The sequence below is a fragment of the Caretta caretta genome, chromosome 13 (assembly GCF_965140235.1).
Source record: "Caretta caretta isolate rCarCar2 chromosome 13, rCarCar1.hap1, whole genome shotgun sequence".
In the NCBI taxonomy this organism is placed as follows: Eukaryota; Metazoa; Chordata; order Testudines; family Cheloniidae; genus Caretta; species Caretta caretta.
In genome coordinates this window covers 10,388,380-10,415,999 of record NC_134218.1, presented here as the reverse complement: position 1 = coordinate 10,415,999, position 27,620 = coordinate 10,388,380, and the positions used below count along the sequence as shown (strand labels likewise).

Here is a 27,620-nt window from a genome sequence, read left to right as displayed (position 1 = left end):
GTATTTCCAGTAGAGATAAGGATAATAGTACCGTTATACAAGGCACTGGTGAGACCTCACCTGGACTACTGTGTGCAGTTCTGGTCTCCCATGTTTAAGAAGGATGAATTCAAACTGGTACAGGAACAGAGAAGGGCTACTAGGATGATCCAGGGAATGGAAAACCTGTCTTATGAAAGGAGACTCAAAGAGCTTGGCTCGTTTAGCCTAACCAAAAGAAGGCTGAGGGGAGATATGATTGCTCTCTATAAATATATCAGAGGGATAAATACCACAGAGGGAGAGGAATATTTAAACTTAGTACCAATGTGGACACAAGAACAAATGGAAGTCAGGAAGTTTAGACTTGAAATTAGACAAAGGTTCCTAACCATCAGAGGAGGAAGTTCTGGAATAGTGTTCTAAGGGGAGCAGTGGAGGCAAAAGACATATCTGGCTTCAAGACTAAGATTGATAAGTTTATGGAGGGGATGGTCTGATGGGATAGCCTAATTTTGGCAATTAATTGATCTTTGACTCTTAGCGGTAAATATGCCCTATGGCCTGTGATGGGACACTAGATAGGGTGGGATCTGAGTTACTACAGAGAATTCTTTCCTGGGTGTCTGGCTGGTGAGTCTTGCCCACATGCTCAGAGTTTAGCTGATTGCCATATTTGGGGTCGGGAAGGAATTTTCCTCCAGGGCAGATTAACATAAGAACATAAGAATGGCCATACTGGGTCAGATCAAAGGTCCATCCAGCCCAGTATCCTGTCTACCAACAGTGGCCAGTGCCAGGTGCCCCAGAGTTAGTGAACCTAACAGGTAATGATCTAGTGATCTCTCTCCTGCCATCCATCTCCACCCTCTGACAAATAGAGGCTAGGGACACCATTCCTTACCAATCCTGGCTAATATCCATTAATGGACTTAACCTCCATGAATTTATCCAGTTCTCTTTTAAACCCTGTTATAGTCTTAGCCTTCACAACCTCCTCAGGCAAGGAGTTCCACAGGTTGACTGGGTGCTGAGTGAAGAAGAACTTCCTTTTATTTGTTTTAAACCTGGTGCCCATTAATTTCATTTGGTGGTCCCTAGTTCTTATATTATGCGAACAAGTAAATAACTTTTCCTTATTCACTTTCTCCACACCACTCATGATTTTATATACCTCTATCTTATCCCCCCTTAGTCTCCTCTTTTCCAAGCTAAAAAATCCTAGCCTCTTTAATCTCTCCTCATATGGGACCCATTCCAAACCCCTAATCAGAGGCCCTGGGGGTTTTTCACCTTCCTTTGCACCATGGGGCACAGGTCACCTGCTGGAGGATTCTCTGCACCTTGAAGTCTTTAAACCACGAGTTGAGGACTTCAGTAGCTCAGACATAGGTCAAGGGTTTGTTACAGGAGTGGGTGGGTGAGATTCTGTGGTCTGTGTTGTGCAGGAGGTCAGACTCGATGATCATAATGGTCCCTTCTGACCTTAAAGTCTATGAGTCTACTGACTTCTACTGAGGTAAGTATTAATATTTATTCATACAAGGAGTAAATAAAAATGTCAAGCATACCAAGATGAAGCTGAAGTCAATATTTACCTCAAGGAAAATGAATCCTGTTCTTCTGCTGAAACAAGAAGTCTCTTGAGGTTTTGTTAGAAATATCAGAAAAATTAGAAGTCTAGCTATTGTTGAGATTAGAAAAAGCTTGCTAACACAGTCCCTCTATTACCAGTGATAAAAATGTAACAGGTTTTCCATGGAAATTGGAAATCTAAAGGGGACAGGAAGATCCAGAAATTCTATGATTTACCTGAGGGGTAGTGAAAAATCATTTTTGCAGGGCACGTTGCAGTCAAGATGTTTTTAACCACATATATGACCTACTTTACCTTACATCTCAGTATTATTTGTATCAAGGAAGTAAACCACAGAAAAATGACGACTCCCTTTTCCAGGAAGAGAATATTTTTCTGAGTGTACACAGTGCCTAACACAGTGGAGCTCTAAACATTATTATGCCTAGTAAGCATTGTCACAATACAAATCATAGTTGTTTTCAATAAATCACATACCAAGATGTTTTCTTGCCTTACTCAGCCATCACATTTGAGTTTCTTTGGCAAAAATCGTAATGCACTGGAATAAATGTCAGGACAAATCATTATGTTTGTTAAAAATTCAAATATTATTGCTTGCATCTGAACTATTCAGTGCCTGTTTTATTTAGTTACTATTCAGATTGTCTCTTGTATTTTACATGATTGTGACAGAGTGCAGGGAGTGAGTAAGTGAGCCTGCACTCTGATCACTTAGATGCTAATTAGTGCCCCAGGAGAAGCTGATTGGGGTAATAATCTGCTCAGGCTGGTGGGCTGGATGGGGGAAAAACTTAATTGGCCCCATCACCACCAGGCTGATAAAAGAGGCACAGGAAGGAAGTGGGGAAGGGAAAGGAACAGAACAGGGCTAGCTGAGTCTAGTAATACAGAGGGCTGAGAGTTAGGTGACCCCTATTCCCCTCAGGTCTTGTTGAGAGGGCCTAAAGGTCAGCAAATATTGTAAATAGGTGGGAACATGGGAGACTGTGGTGATACTGGTGAAGGGGAATTGAAATAAAATTTCACGGAGAGCACACCTAGGAGAGTCCGTGCAGTTTCTGCAGGGAAAAGGACATGAGCATAAAAGGGCCCCGTTACAGTGATGTTACAAAAATTGTTTTATTTCGTATTTCCCTATATTAACAGTTGAGTTAAAGTATTTCAGAAGTTGAAGCACCAAGGACTTTCTCATTGTTTTTATTGGTGCATTATTATGTTTCATTGAAGTTCAACACAATCCCAGTGTTGTTTATGGCTATGTTGCATTAATGTATGACTTAATCAGTCACTTGAGCAGATGAGGTAACCTTCCATGTGGGCAGATAAAAAAATAGTTCAAGGGAAACAACTTACTTAAAACTACCATAAAAACCCTGTGACATCAAGTCATGTTTGTCTATCTTTTACAAAACAATTACTGTGAAGTTGTTTGGAAAGCGAATTTCCAAAGAACTCTGTGGAGGAAGACACCTGTTTTTTTCTGTCACTCAAGCTTATGTACAAGGTGCAATGAAGTTACAAAACACTAGAGCTACCCAAACTAGTAGTTGTGATTTGGTTTTTTATCCATTTTCATTTAACAGTATCTCAATCATTGTTCGTTGAATTCCTATTTGATAAGAAATCTGCCAAGTCAGAAATGTCTGCTCATTGCCCAAAACAGCTCTAACGACCACAGAACTGTGGTGAACTAGTTACTGAAGAACTACCTGCTCCTTATGAGCCATTGTGTGAACTTCTTGGGGACAGTCCAATCGCTATGTAACTGCTGAAGGCCCAAGTATGTATCCCCTAGATTAGCACAGTACGGAATCCTCCATGCACAAGTCTCCCATTGTTCTGTGCAGAATGGACGCTCAAACACCTCGATGGCATCATTTCCCACACCCCTTTGTATCTCAGTGGAATCCAGGGTCTGCACTGGAGAGGAATGGAAAGGGGTGGCGAGCTGACAAGCAGGAGATGGCAGCAGTAGAGGGCCCTCTCCAGCACCATGGAGATTCCTTGGGAAAGACAATACAGCCATTTTCCACAGCCTCCCCCATGTTTTGGGGTCAGTCATAACCACAGGAAGTCTCTGTTAATACAGCTGTAGCGAAGCCATACTGCCAGGGAGCTTTTTCAATTAAAAAAACTATTTTTTGCACATGGATTGGAGGAGCTGCCAATAGCCAGCACCGGAAGGCTGACAAATATCCTTTTGTGCTGAAATGCACAAGTGCTTATTTCAAATCACAGACACAGATTTTTGAAATCTTCTCTCAGCTGCGGTTCAGATGGCTTCTGTACTATTTTCCCGCCCTTTGATAACAGTCCTTTGCACTTACACAGCACCTTCCACCTGAAGGCCTGAAAGTAGGGTAGAAAGGTTGTTTTTTTTTAGCTGAGTGTTAAATAACTGTATCTGCAAAATTACTAAATTTATGATCTATAGAAACAAGAAATGGTCAGGCCAAATCTTAATAACTGTCTGTCTTCATACCCAGTCAAGAATGCGACTCCCATTATTTTAGTCACATGGGGTTCTTGCCATGCCTTAGTGGACACCACAAGAAAAACAAGCAAAATAATCACAATTACAGTATTAACTAGGAAAAAGAACAGGAGTACTTGTGGCACCTTAGAGACTAACAAATTTATTAGAGCATAAGCTTTCGTGGGCTACAGCCCACTTCATCGGATGCATAGAATGGAACATATAGTAAGAAGATATATATATACATACAGATAAGTTGGAAGTTGCCATACAAACTGTGAGAGGCTAATTAGTTAAGATGAGCTATTATCAGCAGGAGAAAAAAACTTGTGTAGTGATAATCAAGAAGGCCCATTTACACAGTTGACAAGAAGGTGTGAGGATACTTAACTTAGGGAAACAGATTCAGTATGTGTAATGACCCAGCCACTCCCAGTCTCTATTCAAACCCAAGTTAATGGTATCTAGTTTGCATATTAATTTAAGCCCAGCAGTTTCTCATTGGAGTCTGTTTTTGAAGCTTTTCTGTTGCAAAATTGCCACCTTTAAATCTTTTACTGAGTGGCCAGAGAGGCTGAAGTGTTCTCCTACTGGTTATTGAATGTTATGATTCCTGATGTCAGATTTGTGTCCATTTATTCTTTTGCGTAGAGACTGTCCGGTTTGGCCAATGTACATGGCAGAGGGGCATTGCTGGCACATGATGGCATATATCACATTGGTAGATCTGCAGGTGAACGAGCCCCTGATGGCACAGCTAATGTGATTAGGTCCTATGATGTTGTCACTTGAATAAATATGTGGACAGAGTTGGCATCGGGCTTTGTTGCAAGGATAGGTTCCTGGGTTAGTGTTTTTGTTGTGTGGTGTGTGGTTGCTGGAGAGTATTTGCTTCAGGTTGGGGGACTGTCTGTAAGCGAGGTCTGGTCTGTCTCCCAAGATCTGTGAGAGTGAGGGATCATTTTTCAGGATAGGTTGTAAATCTGTGATGATGCGCTGGAGAGGTTTTAGTTGGGGGCTGAAGATGACAGCTAGTGGTGTTCTGTTATTTTCTTTGTTGGGCCTGTCCTGTAGTAGGTGACTTCTGGGTACTCTTCTGGCTCTGTCAATCTGTTTTTTCACTTCAGCAGGTGGGTATGGTAGTTTTAAGAATGCTTGATAGAGATCTTGTAGGTGTTTCCCTGTCTCTGTCTGAGGGATTGGAGCAAATGCGGTTGTATCTTAGAGCTTGGCTGCAGACAATGGATTGTGTGGTGTGTCCTGGATGGAAACTGGAGGCATGTAGGTAAGTATAGTGGTCAGTAGGTTTCCAGTATAGGGTGGTGTTTATGTGACCATCGCTTATTAGCACAGTAGTGACCAGGAAATGGACCGCTTGTGTGGATTGGTCTAGGCTGAGGTTGATGGTGGGATGGAAATTGTTGAAATCATGGTGGAATTCCTCAAAGGCTTCTTTTCCATGGGTCCAGATGATGAAGATGTCATCAATGTAGCGCAAGTAGAGTTGGGGTGTTAGGGGACGAGAACTAAGGAAGCGTTGTTCCAAGTCAGCCATAAAAATGTTGGCATATTGTGGGGCCATGCAGGTACCCATAGCAGTGCCGCTGACTTGAGGGTATATACTGTCCCCAAATGTGAAATAGTTGTGGGTGAGGACAAAGTCACAAAGGTCAGCCACCAGGTTTGCCGTGACATTATCAGGGATACTGTTCCTGACAGCTTGTAGTCCATCTTTGTGTGGAATTTTGGTGTCTAGGAGTGACAAGGTGGGTGATGTAATATATTTTATTGGAACAAGCTTTTGAGCAACACAGAGCTCTTGTTCAGATCACAGAGCTCTGTATAGCTCAAAAGTCTGTCTCTTCCACCACAGAAGTTGGTCCAATACATTACCTCACCTGCCTTATCTCTGATTTTAATTGATTTTAATTAAGTCTTATGGAACTAGAGAAAGTATATAAATTTAAATTCAGTTACTTATAAGAAGTCATTCCAGGAACTGTCCTGCGACAGACATATTAATTAGCATTAAGAATCTTAATATTCTAATTAAATCCACTTTTCTCTCGGTTTACTGAGTTAGCTTATGTCTCCTTGTTAGGAATACAGTCTAAATCTTTTTGGTCTTAAAGAGAAGCTATTACTGTCTTAAATTACAATAGCATTTCAATGTCCCATTAAAATCATTACAAGAAAAAATTAAACCTAGTTCCTTGGCCATGCTTTGGCAAACTTCTTCTCACCCCTCACGTTGGGGTCTTGGTGACAACATTATGCTGCAGAAGTAGTGCTATGCAGTAAGTGGCTTCTTTGTCTTCTTGCTGTTGTTTGCTTAATTGAAGGAGATGAGATGAGCAGGCTGAGTTGAGCGTGTTGAGACATTCATGATGTTGAAGTTGAGATGGGAGTAGTGTGCTGCTTTCTTAATTCAGAGAGATTTATAATCTTATTTCATAATTCCACTGGAGGTGCAAGACTCCTCCTTTGGGGCATGGCTGGATTTCACCCTTTCATTGGTTGATGGATGGTACAGATAGCCTCTTTAGCTCATGAATATGCATTTTGTTAATGTAAATGCAACAAGAGTTGTAACTGTCTGTTTAGTAGAGGGAAATCTCAGAACATCTGTTAAATTTAGAGTTTTAATTCTTTGTTGTATTCAGTCCATTTTCTGAAATACTCTTTCGTTTCATTAGGCTTTCATGAGAGTTGAGGTTTTGTTCATGTAAGTCCAAAACCCCTTGTATCATCTATAAAAGCAATTTATTAGCTTTCAAAATAGTTTCTTCAAACTTGAATAATTGTTAAATAAAGTCTTTTACACTTACACAATCAAATAAATTATTGTCCCTTCTCTTAATCTTTGGAGAGGGGGCTCTTGTCTTTTTAAGTTTGATAGGGCAGTTGCTTAAGCACTGCCAGATACATAATTAAATTCCCCAATTAACAACAATATTTTATATGCAAATGGCTTTTATATATTAGTAACCAGTGATAGGACCAAGTGACCTTGCGATATCTGTGCATAAAACATCTATCTATATTTATATAAACGCAAAACTTTAGTAAATAAACATCTCAGAGCAGCTTAAGCTGTTTCTAAGCATTTAAGGAATAAATGATTTTCTACATTTCCCAACAATACCTGTTTTCCTTAAAGTTATGTAAAGATTTCAGAGTGTTTATAGAAGGAATCAATTTTTAATTAAAATATTCCTAGAATTCTTTGTATGAGTTTTAAACTGAAATTTTTCCTCTGTGAAGAGAGAAGGAGAAGAGAAGAGGCTCCAGCCTTGGTCTTTGTGGCATTGACCAACGAGGTGCTACACACCACTTCTCTCTCAACTCTGAGAAAAAGAACATCTTCATGTTTCTTGACAAGTGGGCGGTGTCTGGCTCTTTGACAGACATTCCTCATGGATGTTGCCCTGTTATCTAAATAGTTCCAAAAAGTGGGATCTACAATAACTTCACCCACAGTTCACAATTAAAAACTCCTATGAAACAAACTCTGCAAAAACAAAGCTGCTTGTGCCTGTCACTTATTGGGAGAAATCAGAGATTTCTTCTGTTTTTTTTTTAATTAGCCTGAACACTTTAATAAAACAATCAACTGAAAACATAAGTATATAAATTATTTTCCAAGCACCATGTGTATACAAGTACTTACAAATACTGCTATTTCTTCAAGTTTAGTTAAGGTGTGGAAAAGTTTGTAACAACCTAACATGATATGAATAAATTATAACTTTAATAATAACCATTTTTGTGTCAATATTGACGTTTATCTCTCACAGTGGGTATTGCCCCTATTTTACCAGTGAGGAAACAGACAAAGGCCCAGATCCTCAAAGGTATTTAGGCACCTAACTCCCATTAGGTCTTTGTCTAAATCAGCGGCTCCCAACCTTTCCAGACTACTGTACCCCTTTCAGGAGTCTGATTTGCCTTGTGTACCGCCAAGTTTCACCTCACTTAAAAACTACTTGCTTACAAAATCTGATATAAAAATACAGAAGTGTCACAGCACATTATCACCGAAAAATTGCTTACTTTCTCGTTTTTACCATATCATTGTAAAATAAATCAGTTGGATTATAAGTATTGTACTTACATTTCAATGTATAGTATATGGAGTGGTATAAACAAGTCATTGTCTGTATGGAGTTTTAGTTTGTACTGACTTCACTAGTGCTTTTTATGTAGCCTGTTGTAAAACTAGGCAAACGTCTAGATGAGTTGATGTACCCCCCTGGAAGATCTCTGGTCCCCCCAGAGGTACGTGTACCCCTGGTTGAGAACCTCTAGTCTAAATGACTTACTCAAAGTCACAGAGGGCTCAACTGTGTTTGTAAGGGCCGGCAACTGGGCTACAGTCCTTTCCTGAGCTCACCTGTACACAGGGGGTTCACAGATTATGCTGTGATGCAGACTTCTTCCTTCAGTACCAAGGGACCATGCTCTCATAACCTTCCCAACCCTTTGAGGACGTCTGTCCACAGGCATGCACTGAGGAGGCAATCTACGGTCCCTTGACTGCAATTATCCCTGGATTTCACACATGGCATGCAATGGCTGCAGAAACTCAGTGTAAGGAGCTGATGATATGAGCTTTGCCTCATTTTATAGGCTGTATTTACCAAAGCAGCTGCATGAAATCATCTTAATTTCCTAGGACACTCTTTGCATATAAACCCAGATTTTTTCTATGATTTTGGCCAGTTAAATTGACGGTCGTATTTTCACCCTTTCTGCTGGTGAAGGCACCAGAATCCAAGCTCATGAACAGACACTGGGTATCCATGTGTGAATGGTCAGGCTACTCAGTAAATGTAATATGTGATTCATCTACCACTACACTTGCTCCTGCACTGAACTACGGGGAATGGGGGCATTTCCTTGCCTACAGCAGGTCTCCTTTTTTGTGGCTTGGGTTCTTAGAGGAGAGGTAGTGTTTCATTTCTTTTGGTTCTGGGACTGATTGATAAATGACAGAAAGTATGATGCATTAACACGTTGTGGTCTTTACTGTCCTGGTACATACCTCACTGATACAATGAGCTCAGAGTTACCAGCTAGAATTGTAGCATCAGCAGAAATGGTGCTCATTTAAACCACCAGTGGAGAAAGGCTAGAGCCAGTGTGGGACTGACATGGGTCAAGCTGCTCACGACGTGATTTGCTGTATTTCAATTTAGCTTGACATTAGAAGTGAAAGAGCATATTAAAGAAAATCACCTAGTCCTTGTCAGCATCAGGAATGTTTGCATCAGAGGGTGGCAGTGACGCTGATGTAGCTGTAATAGAGCAGCACACCCTGATCTACCTGCACTCCATTGGAAGTGACATTTTGAGGAGGGCAGCTTGGTGACAACCCTGTTTTACGCTGGTGAAATGAGTCTACACGAGGGGTTTGCCCCAGTGGAGCTACATCTGTTAAGCTACAATGGTACAAAAACGCCCTGATGCAGACAAGACCTTAGACCAGGGATCGGCAAGTTTTGGCATGCGGCCCGTCAGGGAAATCCGCTGGCAGGCCGGGACGGTTTGTTTACCTGCAGCATCCGCAGGTTTGGCCGATGGCAGCTCCCACTGGCTGCGGTTCGCTGTTCCAGGCCAATGGGGGCTGCGGGAAGCAGCGGCCAGCACATTCCTCGGCCCGCGCCACTTCCCGCAGCCCCCATTGGCCTGGAGCGGCGAACCGCGGCCAGTGGGAGCTGCGGTCGGCCGAACCTGCGGACACGGCAGGTAAACAAACCGTCCTGGCCTGCCAGCGGATTTCCCTGAGGGGCCACCTGCCAAGGTTGCCGATCCCTGCCTTAGACACTGTGGGCCAGGGCGTGGCAGGTGTTGAGCTCTCCCCGAGGCGCTGCGTGCCCTTGACTGAAGCTCGAAATAAGCTGGTACCAGCCTAGACAACACACTCCACCTTTCTGTAGATACTGTGTTGTTCTCCAGAATCTCAGGTTTCAGTCTTCTTCAAAGAAATCTCCACCTGGTGTGGTTGTGAAGAAAACCACAAAAAAGTGTCCTTGACTAACTGATGCAGAGATGAACTATTTGAGTTTGCAGAGAGCCTGGAACAACAGGGAGGGGCAAACTGCCCCATTCATCTAGTGATGATGATGTCTGTCAACAGTGTGAAGTCGGTCACCGCAGCGGAAAGAAAGGAGATGGAAGATCAGAGACCTGGACAACGCAGTGAGACAGGTGCTGGAACAATTTGTAGAGTGGGGGCGCTGAGAGCCATTGAACTAAACCGTAAACCCTGTATGAGATGGAAACCATTTCAAGCCAGGGGTTGCAGCCGCCCCAGTTCCAGCACCCATGCACCTAGGGTGTGTGTCTCATTTTAGCGCTACAAGTGGGTAGCGCTTTAGAGATTCCGCTACTTATTCCGCCACACTCAAGAAGCCAGGCAGAGCCCATGGTTACACTCAAGCACAGCCAAGGTGGAGCCCAGCAGAGCAGACTGCTGCATGAGCCTATTTTAAACATCTGCATCATCTCCCCGGAGCGGAGCCTGGTGTTGTCCACAAGATGCCTGGGCACAGCCTCCCGTTAGGGGCACAGCTGACTCCCACCACCCTCCCTTCCTCACTCTCAGCCGCCCCGCTACAGCCAGGGGAAGTGGGGGGGCCGCAGGACCACGCCGCGGGGGTGGGGCGTGGGCTCGGACAACGCCCCAGAAGAACGGCAGGGGCCCTGCAGCTTCCCCCGACCCCGCACCCCTTTCCCCGGGGGCCCTGTGTAGCGCGCCCACCCCCTTCTTCCCGGCGCTGGCCCCTGCACCGATGGGTCCCGGCCCCAAACTCTGCGTCCGAAGCGGAGCGTGTTGCCCGCACTTTGCAACCGGGGGCGGGGAGCTGCCCAGCAACTACTGACGACGGCCGCGGACATCTCCCCTGAGCCAGCGTGTGTGTGGGGGGGGGGGGGGTTGGGGGGAGGCGGGAGCTCCCCGCCCCCCCCATCGCTCCGCGGGCCCCCGCCTCTCCGGGGAGCGGCCGCGGTATCCCCGCAGGGGACGGAGGGGCGGCACCTGGCCGCCCAGGCGGCTCCTCCAGCCCGCTTCATAAGCGGGGAGGCTGCGGTGGCGCGGCTCAGCCCAGCTCGCGCTCCGGTCGCCGCCGGCTCTGCTGGCCATGGCGGGTCTGGCGCTGCTGCTTCTCCTGGCGGTAGGTGCGGGGGTGTCCGTGGGGGACAGGGCGCCCCGTGGTGGCTGGGCAGGGCGCGTTCGGGCACCGTGCGCTGGAAGAGGCTGGAGCTGTGCCCAGGCAGCGGATGCGGGAGCTGGGGAAGCTCCGGAGAAAGGCTCCGCAGCCTGCAGATGGGTCTCCCTTTCCCCCCGTGGAAAGGATACACGGAGTCTGCCTCGGCTTCCCCCGCACCGGTATGAGTAATTCAGTGCCACCAGCAACCCCCCCACCCCGCATTAAACTCCCCCACTGTGGGAACGCCGCTTATAGGGGGGAAGCCTTTGGAAATCAAAATCTTTGCCCTTGAAATTGTTTGCCTGTTAACCTACCTTCTTCAAAGATGTGCTGATCTCCAAGAGGTAGGCTTGGCAGAATTTGTTGTTTTTTTTTGTTCAATAATTTCCTTTTAAAACATTTTGACTGTGAATCAATTTAAATTTTCATAGTTGTGGGAAGTTAAGGAGGGGCCAGACACTAATTATTTAATGACAGTAGATGAGATTCAAAAAGTTAAGGCTTTTATAACCATTAAAACACAAGTTGACAACAGTATATGTCAAAATATACAAGGTAAATATCCTTAAATCAAATACTAGTACATTTTGAAACAGAATTTTTCTTACATTGGCTAGCTGTAAATTTAAATGATCATGGATGGAAATGTGTCTGTTTGTGTAGGTACGGTGAACTCAACGTTTACCAACAAAAATCTAATCCTTCCAAGCCTACAAATGATCAATTCATCAACCACAGATTTCAGAGTAACAGCTGTGTTAGTCTGTATCCACAAAAAGGAGGACTTGTGGTACCTTAGAGACTAACAAATTTTTTTGAGCAGGTGCCACAAGTACTCCAGTTCATCAGTGATATAGATAATGGCATAGAGAGTAAAGTTTGCAGATGATACCAAGCTGTGGGGAGGTTGCAAGTGCTCTGGAGGATAGGATTAAACTTCAAAATGATCTGGACAAACTGGAGAAATGGTCTGAAGTAAACAGGATGAAATTCAATAAGGACAAATGCAAAGTACTCCACTTAGGAAGAATCAGTTGCACACATACCAAATGGGAAATGACTGCCTAGGAAGGAGTACTGTGGAAAGGGATCTGGGGGTCATAGTGGATCACAAGCTAAATATGAGTGAACAGTGTAACGCTGTTGCAAAAAAAGCAATCATTTTGGGATGTATTAGCAGGAGTATTGTCAGCAAGACATGAGAAGTAATTCTTCAACTCTACTCCGTGCTAATTTGGCTTCAGCTGGAGTATTGTGTCTAGTTCTGGGCACCACATTTCAGGAAAGATGTGGACAGATTGGAGAAGTCCAGAGAAGAGCAACAAAAATGATTAATGTCTAGAAAACATGACATATGAGGGAAGATTGAAAAAATTGGGTTTGTTTAGTCTGGAGAAGAGAAGACTGAGTGGGGACATAACAGTTTTCAAGTACATAAAAGGTTGTTACAAGGAGGAGGGAGAAAAATTGTTCTCCTTAACCTCTGAGGATAGGACAAGAAGCAATGGGCTTAAATTGCAGCAAGGGTGGTTTAGGTTAGAAATTAGCAAAAACTTCCTGTCAGAGTGGTTAAGCACTGGAATAAATTGCCGACGGAGGTTGTGGCAGAACCACCCCGGGGGCGGAGGGGAGGCAAGTGGGGCAATTTGCCCCAGGCCCCGGGGCAATATACTATAGTATTGCAACTTTTTTTATGGAAGGGGCCCCCAAAATTGCTTTGCCCTAGGTCCCCTGAATCCTCTGGGTGGCACTGGGTTGTGGAAGCTCCATCACTGGGGATTTTTAAGAGCAGGTTGGACAAAAATCTGTCAGGGATAGTCTAAATAATACTTAGTCCTGCCTTGAGTGCAGGGGACTGGACTAGATGACCTCTCGAGGTCCCTTCCAGTTCTATGATTCTGTGAAATAGGTTCCTTTGTGCAAAACATAACCAAACAAGTTGGAAGGATATTGCTACAAGGTAAAACAATGGAAATAATACATAAAAAGTGTTGGTACCAATCTCAGTCCCCAGTTCTACAAAGAATTACTGTAAAGTATATGAATGGTCTCATTAAGTTGAGTGGAACTACAGCAGAACCTCAGGGTTACGAACACCAGAGTTACGAACCGACGGGTCAACAACATGCTTCACTTGGAACCGAAACTACACAATCAGGCAGCAGCAGAAATAAAAATTAAAAAAAGCAAATCTAGTACAGTACTGTGTTAAAGGTAAATGACTAAAAAAAAAAAAGGGAAAGTTAAAAAAAGATTTCACAAGGTAAGGAAACTGTTTCTGTGGTTGTTTCATTTAAATTAAGATGGCTAAAAGCCACATTTTCTTCTGCATAGTAAAGTTTCAAAGCTGTATTAAGTCAATATTCAGTTGTAAACTTTTGAAAGAACAACCATAACATTTTGTTCAGACTTACAAACATTTCAGAATTATGAACTACCTCCATTCCCGAAGTGTTCGTAACCCTGAGGTTCTACTGTAGTGACATGCTTGAAGTTAAGCATTTGTGAAAGTCTCTGCAGAATCAGGGCCTTATTTAAACACAAGTAGGAGAACCCACAGAATGCGAAATCAGTTGATTATCAATTAGTAAATACATGCGTATTTCATACCTGTTCATTTATAAACTACTAGCATTAATAGAAAAAAAGTACAATTTAATAATTCATACTTAGAACTACTGTAAATATATATATTTTATATATACTTGAACCAATTAGACAGACAACCTATATTTTTTATAATCTTCACATGTATATATACTGTCTATAATGCGGTTATAAAAATGCACTGATATAAATACTATAATTTCATTATCATACTATTTGGATAACATAAAGACTAGTATAAAATATACCCCTGTCTAAAAATAATAATGAAGTCCGTTCCCTTTTTGTAGAACACTGATGCTAATACTTCTATACATATTTATGGTTTTGTGCTTGAAGTTCTTATTAGCTGATCCTGTGCAAGGTAACTGAAATAAGTTAGCTAGGTGTGTTGTTTTATATCTCCTTCTAAAGCATCTAGCATTGTCAGAGTTAGGACATCTGATTAGATGGACCAGTGGTCTAGTCTATTATTTTCTGGTGTTTAAAAATGTCTTCAGTGAAGTTTCTCAATTAAAAGTAGTTCAGCTATGCCCCCAAATACTTGGCTCATGGGTTCAGGACCTTCAAATATGGTGGGTCAAATAATTCACAAGCTGTAGTTATTTTTACACTCTTCCTGGGCAGGGATTCAGGGGATGCATCAATGACATGATGTTCTGTAACACTAGTGTTAGTCTTAATTTCATTAGTAGTGTCGGTGTAACCCCCATTTATTTTCTAATTTCATGGTGTAATTACAGCTGCTGTTTCTACTTGCTCTGAGTTGATATGGAAACGTTCCCAGACAAGGTGTCAGTATAGAGCCTTGAGTGACTGCAAAGTAGTAATTGTTATTTCATCACACTAGAGTGAGTGCAGGAAGTTAAAAGCCATGTCTGGTAGCTGTTTTGATGCTGGTGTAGAAGGCTTCATTAAGGGCAGACATTCCTGCATATACACACATCTCTCTCTCCCCCCATTAATTAGGGCAGACATTCCTGCATGTACACATACCCCCCACAGTTAGAAGCTCCTAGCCAATCCATATTGAGTTCTGTTGGGGTACAAAACTGGTGAACAGTTTGAGCACCAGTCAGATCCAGTCCAGCTCTGCAGGGAGAAGATAGAGCTGCCAAGGGTAACCCAGACCGAATCTGTAGGTTGGATCTCAGTGCAACTAGAGCCCTGCTTGGATACACAATTGATATCCTTGGGTGCAGATAGCCATGGATATAAAGCAGATATCTGCAGAGCTGCAGGGTTCTAGCGACAACGAGAGAGACCAGCAGGGCCATGGCCAGCGACCAGGCCAGGAACCATAGCAGTGAAAGCAGAAGTATGTTGGGCTGTCACTTGCAGAAGCCAGTACCCAGCTCGGTCAGCTCCTCCAGTGTGCCTGTCCCTTTTAAAATTACTGTGAGTGAATGTCTATTTGCATTGTAATGGATTTTCCAGAAGAGCAATTTGCTAAACAGTATTTAAGGTTCAAATCCTCATCTTTGAAGTCAAGGAAGCCCTGTTGTTGTATAGCCATGCAGGATCTGGGCTTGATTCTCTAGAGGGGGAAAGGTTTTTCCCTTTTTCTTCCCCTTGTAAGATTTTGTGAGAAACGATTGAATAGCTGTGTTACCTGAATATTTAAGAAATGGAGAGCTCTGCCAAATAACAGGACACAGCACTGGTGCTTACTGCAGAGCAAACTGATTGTTAAAGATGGCTCCTGCTAAGGATGGGATCTGGAAGTGCTTCTCACAGCTTATCAGAAAATGTTTGGCAAATCTGTGGTGTGAAATCTATTAAATGCCACCCTACTCTGCGAGAGTGTCTGGAATGGGTGGTAGTGAGGAATAATAATACAGATATATTCAGCAAACAGAGCAGAATTTCTAAGTCTTCTCTCAGAAGGAGCAGATACAGTAAGTCTGAGGGAAATGTTTACAGAGAAGGAAAGGCAGAAATTAAAGACCTGAGTCAATTAGGGCTTGGCTACACTTGCAAGTGAGAGTACGTTAAATCAGCTCCAGGAGCCATAACTCCTGAGGTGTCCACACTGGCAAGGGACTTAGAACGCCTGGATTCTGCAGCTGGAGCGCTCCTGGTAATCCACCTCCATGAGAAACAGAATGCTGTATATCTGCAAGTGTAGCCATAGCCTGAGTCTGTGTTGTAGAGTGAAAGGAAGGGTGTGGCTGGAACGATTATGGCTTTACCAGGCACAGATTGAGTTATGGCCATATTCTGTTCCTGCTTGCTGAGCACCTGAAGCCAGCACTTCTCAGGATTTGGTCCTGTTGAAACGGCAGAGAATGACTTGCCTGCGACATACACTGGAAGAGAGAGACAAATCAGCATGGTACGAAGTGGCTGTAGCTAAAAATAATGGGATGAAATGAAGAGGAGGGTAACCAGGGGAGCACATAGCTGAGCTGAACTTTACAAGATTGTGGAATAACTTCCCATGGAAAATGGTGAAAGCCCCATCCAGTTGGCCATATTGTTCAATCAGTTAATGAACAGCAATTGATATTAATAATGCATAGCACAATATAGCCCTGGGAGACACTTAAAATTAGCATGTGAAGCATTAGAATGTATACATTGGGGACCAATCCGGCATTCTCCCCAGGGGATAGACTAGATGACCTGATAACATGCCTTGAAAGGGGGAACAATATTTCTCTGACAGGCGTTCACACCTTTGTATGGTGTTTAAGAGTGTGGACCTTGGAGTAATTTGGTTAATTTCAGTTGCAATAAAGCAGACCTTTGTGCCGATTGTGCTTAATGCCCTTTATAATAAAAACTTGGTCTTCCATGGAAAAGCTTGTTTGTGTTTGCAGATAACTAGTTCTACAGATTCCAGAGTAGCAGCCGTGTTAGTCTGTATTTGCAAAAAGAAAAGGAGTACTTGTGGCACCTTAGAGACTAACAAATTTATTTGAGCATAAGCTTTTGTGAGCTACAGCTCACTTCATCGGATGCATAATATACTATTCTAAATAATGTACTTTCATATACTATTCTGATGTTCCCCTTTGGTGTTATTTGGACCGGTGATCTGCTAGGTCACTCCAATCCTTGACATTGGGAGCCAGCCTTACCCTGCTCTGCTGTGAGAACCCGCATTCCTGGGCTGTTCACACACAGCCTCTGGCACGTAAGCTGCTCCCAGCTACTTGCAACTGAATGACACTAGCCAATATCTCTGGTCCCAGACACAACCCTAGGAACCTCCGTCTTGCAGTGTCCAGTTATGCCAGCTGGACGCTGCAAGCTTATATGAGTTCATCAGTTTAACAAAGAAATTGATACCTACCAGGCTTGTTATCCCAAGGGGAGCCTCTGACATGCTTTAAACCAAACACACTGCTTCAGGTAGAACAAACAAACGAATGTATTAACTATAAAGATTATAAGTCAAAGCATACCAAGTCAGATTTGGTCAAAAGAAATGAAGGGTTCTGTTATTTGTTCAGATGCAGAACTCTGCCGGCTACCAACTGGGACAGTTTCCTTAATCCCTGCTCCTCCTGCCCCTGCGCCTGAGGGCATGTTGCCTTCTGCTGGAAAGGAGCTAGTCTCAGCCCCTCCCATACTTGAACAGGTGCCACAAGGAAAATAGCAGAACACCACTGGCCATCACTTACAACCTCCAGCTAAAACCTCTCCAGCACATTATCAACGATCTACAACCTATCCTGGAAAACTATCCCTCACTCTCCCAGACCTTTGGAGACAGGCCAGTCCTCGCTTACAAACAGCCCCCCAACCTGAAGCAAATACTCACCAGAAAGTACACACCACACCACAGAAACACCTACCCAGGAACCAATCCCTGTAGCAAACCTCATTGCCTACTTTATCCCCATATCTACTCTAGCGACACCATCTGAGGACCCAACCACATCAGCCACACCATCAGAGGCTCATTCACCTGCACATCTACTAATGTTATATATGCCATCATGTGCCAGCAATGCCCCTCTTCCATGTGCATTGGCCAAACCGGACAGTCCCTACGAAAAAGAATAAATACACACAAATCGGACATCAGGAATGGTAACATACAAAAGCCAGTGGAAGAACACTTCAATCTTCCTGGACATTCTATAACAGATTTGAAAGTAGCTATACTTGAACAAAAAAACCTTCAGAAACAGACTTCAAAGAGAAACAACAGAACTAAAATTCATTTGCAAATTTAACACCATTAATTTGGGCTTGAATAGGGATTGGGAGTGGCTGGCTCATTACACAAGCAGCTTTGCCTCTCCTGGAATTGACACCTCCTCATCTATTGTTGGGAGTGGACTACATCCATCATGATCAAATTGGCCCTGTCAACACCGGTTCTCCACTTGTGAGGTAACTCCTTTCTCTTCATGTGTCAGTATATTTATGTCTGCGTCTGTAATTTTCACTCCATGCATCTGATGAAGTGGTGTTTGTACCCACAAAAGCCTATGCTCAAATAATCTGTTAGTCTGTATCCACAAAAACAACAAGGAGTCCGGTGGCACCTTAAAGACTAACATGGCTACCCCCTGATACTTGCTTCCCTGTGTTACAGAGTCACAGGAATCCTCACTCACCTCAGTGGTTTCTGAGATCCCCTGCCCCTTATGGGCTCTCCTCTGGGACACATTTCTTTATGCTCCCTAGAGCGGGGTTAATCTCTGGTTCAGCTGCAACCTGCTGGCAGCTAACAACCTGGACAGTTCTCTCCCTGGCAGGCATAACACCCCCATCCCTTCCTGATGTGGTGTTGCCTCCAGTTGCAGTGCAGAAGTTGGTCTCAACCACCCTCCCAGCTGGAAGCACACTGCTTCCCTGTGTTATAGAGTCCTAGCAATCCTCACCCACCCAAGGTTTCTGAGATTCCTTGTCCCTTCTCTGGGCTCTCCCCTGGGACACATTTCTCTCTCTCCTTTTCTTCCATAGCCCTTCTGTGTGCAGTCTCTTCTTCTTTGAGCCTCATTTCTGCCTGCCACATTTGAAACTCGCGTGCCTTTGCCGTCTCTTCTGCCTCCAGTCTGGCCAGCTCTAGTTTTGTAGCAGCCTCACTGGTAGCCATTTTTCTGCTTTCTTGTGCTTATTTCCTTCACCGGAAATAAACAGAAAATAATAAAACTGTGACCTCCTCCTCACTGTTCTTAGCCACTGCACTTAAGACTCACTTAAAATCACAAATATCAGTGCTTAAAGCATGAACTTCACTTGGAGTAACAAGCCATACATACACCCTGCTTGCTGAGCCACTGTGACTTCCCCTCTGGTGTCATCTGGATGGGTGATCTGCTAGGTCATTCCAATCCTTGACTCTGGGAGCCAGCCTTACCCTGCTCTGCTGTGAGAACCCGCATTCCTGTGCTGTTCACACACAGCCTCTGGCATGTAAGCTGCTCCCAGCTACTTGCAACCGAATGACACTAGTCAATATCTCTAGACCCAGACATAACCCTAGGAACCTCAGTCTTGAAGTGTCCAGTTAAGCCTGCTGGACGCTGCAAGCTTATATGAGTTCATCAGTTTAACAAAGAAATTGATACCTACCAGGCTTGTTATCCTATGGGGAGCCTCTGACATGCTTCAAACCAAATGCACGGCTTCAGGTAGAATAAACAAACAAATTTATTAACTATAAAGATAGATTTTAAGTGATTATAAGTCAAAGCATAACAAGTCAGATTTGATCAAATGAAATACAAGCAAAACGCATTCTGAGCTGATCTTAACCCTTTCAATGCCCTTACAAACTTAGATGCTTCTCACCACAGGCTGGCTGGTTGCTCTTCAGCCAGGCTGTCCCCTTTGATCAGCACTTCAGTCATTTGGTGTGATGTCTGTAGATGTAGGTGGAAGAGAGAGAGAGAGCATGGCAAATGTCTCTCCCATTTATCATGTCCTTTCTTCTCTCTTGGCTTTGCCCCCCCGCTCCCTTCAGAGTCAGGTGAGCATTACCTCATCGCAGTTCCAAACTGACCAAAGGAAGGGAGGTGACTCTCTCGAGAGTCTAAGGGCTTGTCTACACCATGCAGCTTTTGGCGTCAAGGCAGAGTTGACACAGCCTTGTCGCTAAAAGTCAGCATGGGTAAATGCTCTTTGTTGGTACTTCGTCGGCACTTTTGCCAACAAAATATTTCCAGCCCTGCGAGCTGTGTTAGCTTTGTTAGCAGGAGAGAGCTCCTGCCAACAAAGCTGCATTCACACGGTCACCTGTGTCAGCAAAACTTTTGTCTTTCGCAGGGGGGGCTTTTTTTAAGTACCCATGAAAGACAAAAGTTTTGTCAATAACTTTGCCGTGTAGACATACCCCAACAGATTCTTTTGTTGCTGCCTAGGCCAGCATTTTTTGTTCCTGTGAGGCTGGGCTGGGTTTGCCCCATACCTGCCCAGATAAGATGTGAACTGCCTCTCTGCTCTTGGAGAGTTTTTGTCTGGGCTTGCTTTGAGCCATAAGGATACATTTTCAGCCTCATAACTATATACATGAAATTATAACCCATAACATAACTATAACATCACTGTAACGACAATGCTCAGTACATCTTGAGGCTTCTGAAGACACCCAACATGACACTTTGCATTGGCTACCACTCAGTCATTTTACAAGAATGAACATGGGGGTGCTGGGCGTTCCCCCGAGGTACAGAGTGTCACAACTCTAGAGACAGAAAGCTCTCAAAAGGATGGGCTTTCTTTTCTGGTCATAAACTGCACGCACAACACTTAATCCACAATTACATTGCAGTTGCAAATCAAGTAGTTTAGTGGCCTTGACTGCCTCTGCAAATAATTTTGCAGGCACAGAATTAAAAATTCCAGTTTTGTGGGTACAGATTACATCTGGAAAATGGAGCCTAAGTCTCAGCTTTGTTGAAAACATACCCCCACTTGTGAGCTCAACATTGAAAATGCCACAGCTGTGAAACTTGTTTTGTGGAACTGCTTTCCTTTAAATTGCAAAGGAGCCCAAGGGAGTTAGAAAGCTATTGAAATTCCAGGGGAGTTGGGGTCATGACTCCCTTAGTCTCCATTGAAAATCTCAACTGCAGACCAAATAGAGTGGGATTTTCAAAATTGTTCAGGGCTGGTGTGGTTCTTCTCCCAACAATACTGACATCAGTGGGAAGAGAGTTGAACCACCCCTGAGTGCTTTTGAAAATCCCACCTAATAAGTCCTTGTTTTAGGACCTAACACTTTAAGCCATAAAAGTCAACAAGCTCACTCTTTAAGCAAAGAAATAATTGACCACTTGCTTGCGTAAGAGTACCCTGTCCTATGGCAATTATCCTTTTAGGTTAAGTACTGGTATATTGTAGGACTACGTATCAAAATATTAGTATTTCCTAGTCTTCATTTGGATTTGAAAAAAAACACACATTTATGGGGTCAGGTGTGAAGCAACATTACTACAAGAAGATAAACAAATTTATGATACTAGCAACTTTTAGTAAGCTCTGGAGAGTAAAGAAACAGAATCCACTATAAATCAAACTCTGTTTTATACTTCACAATTTGGGAAATGCTTGATCAGAACTCCTCTTAGAGTCAGATGTCTTTTGGTTCCTTTTTCTGTCTGAAAAGGCAATGTACTTTCTGTTGGGTAAGTACAATATTACATAAGTCTCACAGACATTTTATAATTAGCCATCTCCCTAATTAAAACCATTTTGTTTTATAAGGTTACTGCTGCTGGCAGCACCTCTCATGAAAAGGACAGTGTCAGTCTAATAAAGACCATCCACAAGACAAGCAGCAAGGTTTGTTAATCTACTAATTTACTTAATAAATAATGTATTTACAATTGGGAGTAGAGTGTAAATTTTTAGGATTTGCAATGCTAGTCTTGGGCTTGCAAGAAATCAACATGATGTGAAAAGACAGGGAAGAATTAGTTGCATTATTAAAAGGCCAGGTCACACTCTTTGGTGAACCCTTTATGCTTGAGAAGTTGAAGGGAAGAGTGGCCTATTTGCAAAAGTTTTCCATCAGGTACCTGCCCCCTTTGTATCTAAGTGCCGAATTTGTTCTTATGGCTGCGCCTGTTAGTATGCAGTGATGCAAGTAGAAATCATTTCTTGCCAATACTGCACTTATGGGAGGGACACAAAGGGGCGCACATGACCTCCCCACGTGAGCCTCTATGTGACTCCTCCCAGCCTGGGGCCCCCACCCTCTCTCTGTCCCCTCTGACACCCCTCTTACCTGTCTAAAATTTTACAACTGCATCTGTTAAACAGTTCTGTTGAAAACTTTAATGATTTTAAAATATTAGGTTTATACTCCGACTTCTTATATTTATAAAATAGTTTAATCATAAAAACAAAATCTGCAATTCACAATCTATTGGGAGAGTCATCTCCCACTTTTGTGACCTGAATACATTGTTATACCAACAGGGGCTGGATCTTTATCTGTCAGACAATCTTCGTCCTCTACGGCGTACAAAAAGGAGATGGATTATAACCACCTTTGAACTTGAAGAGGAGGACAAAGAACCATTCCCCAAACTTGTGGGAGAGGTAAAACAAAAGCTCTTAGCAAGGATATTCCTACTTTCCTCTATAGAATACATTCCATTGGAGATTGGGGCCTACAATGTAATGGGGTGGAGAGGCTGCCACTCTTCCACTGTGGAGCATGATTGGTCCTCATTCGAGAGACTGGTACCTTCCCTCCACACCACATAAGATAGAAACATAAGAATTGCCACAGCAGGTTGGACGAGTGGTCCATCTAGGCCAGTATTCCTTCCCTGACAGTGATCATCCCCAGCTGCTTCAGAGGAAGAGAAGAAACCCATGGAAAACTCAGGAAAAAGTATCCATAGGAGTTGTTTCTTCCTATGAGTTAGCGTTAAGTACATTAGAGTTTACGTGGAGGAGAAAGTCCAATAGAAAACTAAAGTCTTTGTCTGTTCCTTATTTGATTAACATTTTGGTCTTTTTTAAAAAAAATTGTTTCTAATTCATGATAGGACATTGCCTCTCATTCCATGGCTACTTAGTCTCCTTAATAGCCTTTTGAAGGGATTTTGTCAAAGACTTTTTGAACGTCCAACTGGTTCTCCTTTATCTGCTGTTTTTTTTTTTCTGGACACACTAAAAGAATTGTGGTAGAGAGGTTTGATATTCCTTTACAGAAGCGGTGCTGGTTTGTCCCTGTTGTATCATGTTCATCTAGGCATTCTTTATAGTATTCATCTATTTTTAATTGTATTTTCAACAAGAGTACTTGATAATGAAGTAAGGTTCACTAGTCTGTAATTCTCAGGTTCTCAGAGTGATCATATCTTAAAGATAGGCATAACTTTTTGCTGTCCTCAGTATCTGCTTTTACAGTTGCTGCTTTTGATGAGTGATAATAGATTTTTGGTAACAGCTCATACCCTTTGTTCTTCAGTTCCTTCAGAACACTTGCGTCCAAGTTAACTGGGTCTGGGGATTTGTTGTTCTTTAATTTATGAGTTTGTCCTTGCTCTTAATATATTAGGGTCCAATCCAGCTGGCTTTCTATTAATTTCAATAGGATTTGGATCAAACCCTTAATTACAAAGACTCCATAATTACTTTGAAGATCTCCCACTTCTGGTAAAAATTGCTTCTTTTCAAAAATTGGCATCACAATTTGAATTAACATAGTAGCTAGAAACATCCAATGATATTTACTCTCCCAGAGTGTAGAGTCATATAACCATGACTACAAAAATGTACCAGATCAATATGTTGTCCTGAACTTTTAGCAGTGTTTCTTTAAAACCTTTGAATCCTGGTGCTGAAACTTAATCCTTATGATACAGTTAGCATTTCACTAATACTCCATTTCTTTTGTAGCTGTTCAACAATGTGTCATATAATATGTCCATACGATATTTAATCAGTGGACCTGGTGTAAATGAATCTCCTGAGGTTGGGTTGTTTTCTATAGGAGACGATGCCAAAGGACATGTGTACGTACATCGTACCATTGACAGAGAGAACACCCCCTATTTTAAGGTAAATAGAGTTTAGAAGAACAGTTAAGCATATGGCAACTCTAAATTACTCTCCTAGTGCTAAATGTTTCATGTGAAGGCGAAAATCCAGTAGTAAATTCAAGTCTGTATTTGTTTGTTACTTTCTAGCTTAACTCTTATGATAATAAATATCATAAGAGTTACCATAAATATGTCAATAAATATCTGCATGGCCAATGATCTCCATAAAATTGCTTAAATTATCTAAACATTGATCAGTGTCATTGTCTAGCCTTTGTGTCATGCTTGAAGTTCTGCAAACCCAGAATTTTACTCCTTGCATAGCTACAGTGGCATTGCTATGAAGCAGCATAAGCAGTTCTAAGGAAGCATGGCTGAATAAACATCCTGAAGTCTAAGGTTCTTGTTGTACACCTCATGATAAATATCAATTCTAGCAGCAAAGTATGAGTTGTAAAACCATAAACTATTGGCCTGTAGTACAATCCTATTGCACTGTTACTGTTTCTGGAAGCAAATTTTTGCTGATGTATAAAGGAAGTCAGTGATGAGCTGCCAAAATCTTAACAGCCGGTTCCCTCTTCACCCCTCAAGGGGCTCGTGGCCCACCCCCGCCCCCCGGGACTCCTGCCCCATCCAACCCCCCAAGTTCCTTGACGCCCCCCACCCCGGGACCCCTGCCCCATCTACCCCCCGTCTCGTCCCCTGACTGCCCCCAGAACTGGGCAGGAGGGTCTCGTGGGCCACCGTAGTGGGTGCCCACCCTGGCCCTAAGAGCCAGGGACCTGCCAGGGGGCGAGGTGGGGAGTCCCAGGAAGCATCCGGCAGGTCCCTCTGGCTCCTAGGGGTGGGATAGCATAGCTGGGGGGGAGCAGGGGGAGCAGCTGCTCTCCCGACTGATCACATCAAAAGTGGCGCCTTAGGCACTGACTTTGTAGGTGCTCTGGGGCTGGAGCACCCACGGGGAAAATCTGGTGGGTGCAGAGCCCCCACTGGCAGCTGGCCCCTGCTTACCTCTGCTCCGCCTTCTCCTCCTCCCCTGAACGCGCCGCCCTGCTCTGCTTCTTCACTCCCCCGGCTTCCCGCGAGAAAGCTGTTCGCGCAGGAAGCCGGGGAGGGCTGAGACGCCAGTGTTGCGCTCAGGTCCAGGGTGGCAGAGGTGAGCTGGGGCGGGGAGCAGTTCCCCTTGCCCCCCCTCCCCCCCCCGCTGGGGTGCAGGCGGCCCTCCTCGCACCCCCCGCCCCAGCTCACCTCTGCTCTGCCTCCGCCTCCCTGGGCCTGAGCGTGAAGCTGCCACTTGCTTCTCAGCCCTCCCAGGCTTCCCGCGCGAACAGCTGATTCGCGGGAAGCTGTGGGGGTGGAGAAGCGGGGCAGCGCTTTCAGGGGAGCAGGCGGAGGTGAGCTGGGGCCGGGCGTGGGGCGGGGAGCTGCTGGTGGGTGCTCTGCACCCAACAAATTTTCTCCGTGGGTGCTCCAGCCCCGGAGCACCCACAGAGTCGGTGCCTAAGGTGCCACTTTTGGCCGGTTGTTAAATTTAGAAGCCCTTTTAGAATTGGTTGTCCCGGGCTTCTAAATTTAACAACCAGTTCCAGGGAACTGGTGCAAACCGGCTCCAGCTCACCACTGAAGGAAGAATTGATACTGGTCAACAGAAAATTCCTTCTCCACTTGTATGCAGATGTCAGAGCTCAGTGTTTAGGTACCATAACCAAAGGATGGCCTCTGTATGCAGGGAGGCTAGGCATTGTGAGCCACCCTCCAGATGTAGAGTTGGGCCCTCTTCTATCACATGAGTTATTGTCTGGAGTGCTGCCCCACAAGCACAGTGTGGAGAGGAACCCAGGCCAAGCTGGTGCATAGTTGCAGCAACTCTGAATGGGCCAGAAAGAAGCCTGCCAAGCCTGGTCCACAATCTACACCATTTCTAACATTCATAAACCAGTCGGAGAACACGTCAATCTCTCTGGTCACTCGATGTCTGATCTCAAAGTGACTATCCTTCAACAAAAAAACTTCGAAAACAGACTCCAATGAGAGACTGCTGAATTGGAATTAAATTTGCAAATTGGATACAATTAACTTAGGCTTGAATAGAGACTGGGAATGGTTGATTCATTATAAAAAGCAACCTATTTCCCCTTGTTTATTCCTGTGCAATTCTGATGGCTAACTTTGTTTCTGTATTGATATCCATTACTCAGATACGTTTTGATGTTGCACATAGAGTGACTGGGAAGATAGTGGACAGATCTTTAATTTTCATTATTAAGATTAAAGACATTAATGATAATGCACCCAAGTTTCCCAAGGAGGAATTTAACATTACTATAAAAGAAAACCACAATACAGGTAAGTGCTATCTAAAGAAGCAATTTTTAGTGGCTTGTGGGTTTTTTTCCTCATCTATAGTTTTTATTCCAATATACATTGGTTTAGGGATCGAAGGAACAATTTTCCATTTCTGTTGGAATCATAAGTAATGTACAGACAGGTCCAAATTCTGTAATCACCTAATAACAGGTACCTACAGACTATCATTATCACATTGCCTTCAGTACCATGGTACATGCTGTTGTTTTCAGGCTTGGGCCCTATAGCAATCCCTTTGCTACTATCACCTCTGATTGCAGTATGGCAATCGGATTTAAGTCTTACCTAAAGGAAGAATTGGTCTGAAATCAGTTTCTTGTAAAGAATGCAGCAAAAAAGGGAATGCAGTTTGGGGAGTCATTTTTATCATGCAGCTTAAATGGTGTTGCAAAGCTTGAGGCTTAAAGTCAGCTATTTTCCTAGACCAGAGAAGGTTCATAATGAAAGCCCTGCATGAAGTGTCTTAGTTTGCATCTGAGAAGCTATAATGCCAAAGTTATTGTCTACATTAACTTTAAATACACAATGGTAGCACGTTATACATAAACACCAAATATCTTTAGCAAAACCTCCAGAGTCCTTGGGTCTGGTACCTTTTTATCAGTCAAAACTTGCACAAAATTGTAGAGAACTTAAAGAGATGGGAAGTAGACAGGGCCAGCTCCAACCTGGAAATAAAAATCCCAGGTCGTACACTGCTGATGTCAATGGCAAAATTCACATTGATTAGTGGGAACAGGTTTAGATCCTTTGTACATAATTCCAATATCCCTTATCTCCATATGTAACACAGTCATTTTCAGCAGTAGAGCTTTCAGTGTTCCTGGCAGGCATTTAGTGGGCTAACTTCTGCTGCAGGACTTGGAAGCTGATAGGGCCCTGGTCCTTACAGGAGGTGCTGAGCATGTTGGAGGACTGGACCCTTTCATCCTTACAGATAAGAACATAAAAGCTGCCATACTGGGTGATATGATGGTCCACCTTGCCCAGTATCATTTCTCTGATAGTGGCCTGTACCAGAGCTTCAGGGGCAATGAAGAGAACAGGATAATTATGGAGTGATCCATCCTGTCTTTCATTCTTGGATTTGGGTAGTCAGAAATTTAAGGTCATCTTGAGTATGGGGTTACATCTCTGACCATCTTGCCAAATAGCCATTGACGGACATATCCTCCATGAACTTATGCAGTTCTTTTTGAACCATGTTATACTTTTGGCTATCAGAACATCCCATGGCAATGAGTTCCACTGGTTAGTTGTGCATTATGTGAAGAAGTACTTCCTCTTGTTTGCATTAAATCTGCTGCTTATTAACTTCATCAGGTGACCCCTGATTTTTGTGTTGTTTGAAAGGATAAATAACACTTCTCTATTCACTCCTTCCACGCCATTTCTGATTTTATAGATCTCTATCA

The 27,620-nt window shown here is 43.5% G+C and overlaps 1 protein-coding gene across 1 annotated transcript in view; it reads left to right on the top strand.

The window, feature by feature from the left end:
- The first annotated feature begins 11,150 nt into the window (after positions 1-11,150).
- Positions 11,151-27,620, top strand: part of CDH26 (cadherin 26) — a 34,448-nt gene continuing 17,978 nt past the window's right edge. The window contains exons 1-5 of the mRNA XM_048820597.2: positions 11,151-11,230; positions 21,542-21,619; positions 22,259-22,381; positions 23,693-23,854; positions 26,037-26,184. Of these exons, the coding sequence (XP_048676554.2) occupies positions 11,198-11,230; positions 21,542-21,619; positions 22,259-22,381; positions 23,693-23,854; positions 26,037-26,184 (544 nt within the window). The 5' untranslated portion in view covers positions 11,151-11,197. The remainder of the gene's footprint in view (positions 11,231-21,541; positions 21,620-22,258; positions 22,382-23,692; positions 23,855-26,036; positions 26,185-27,620) is intronic.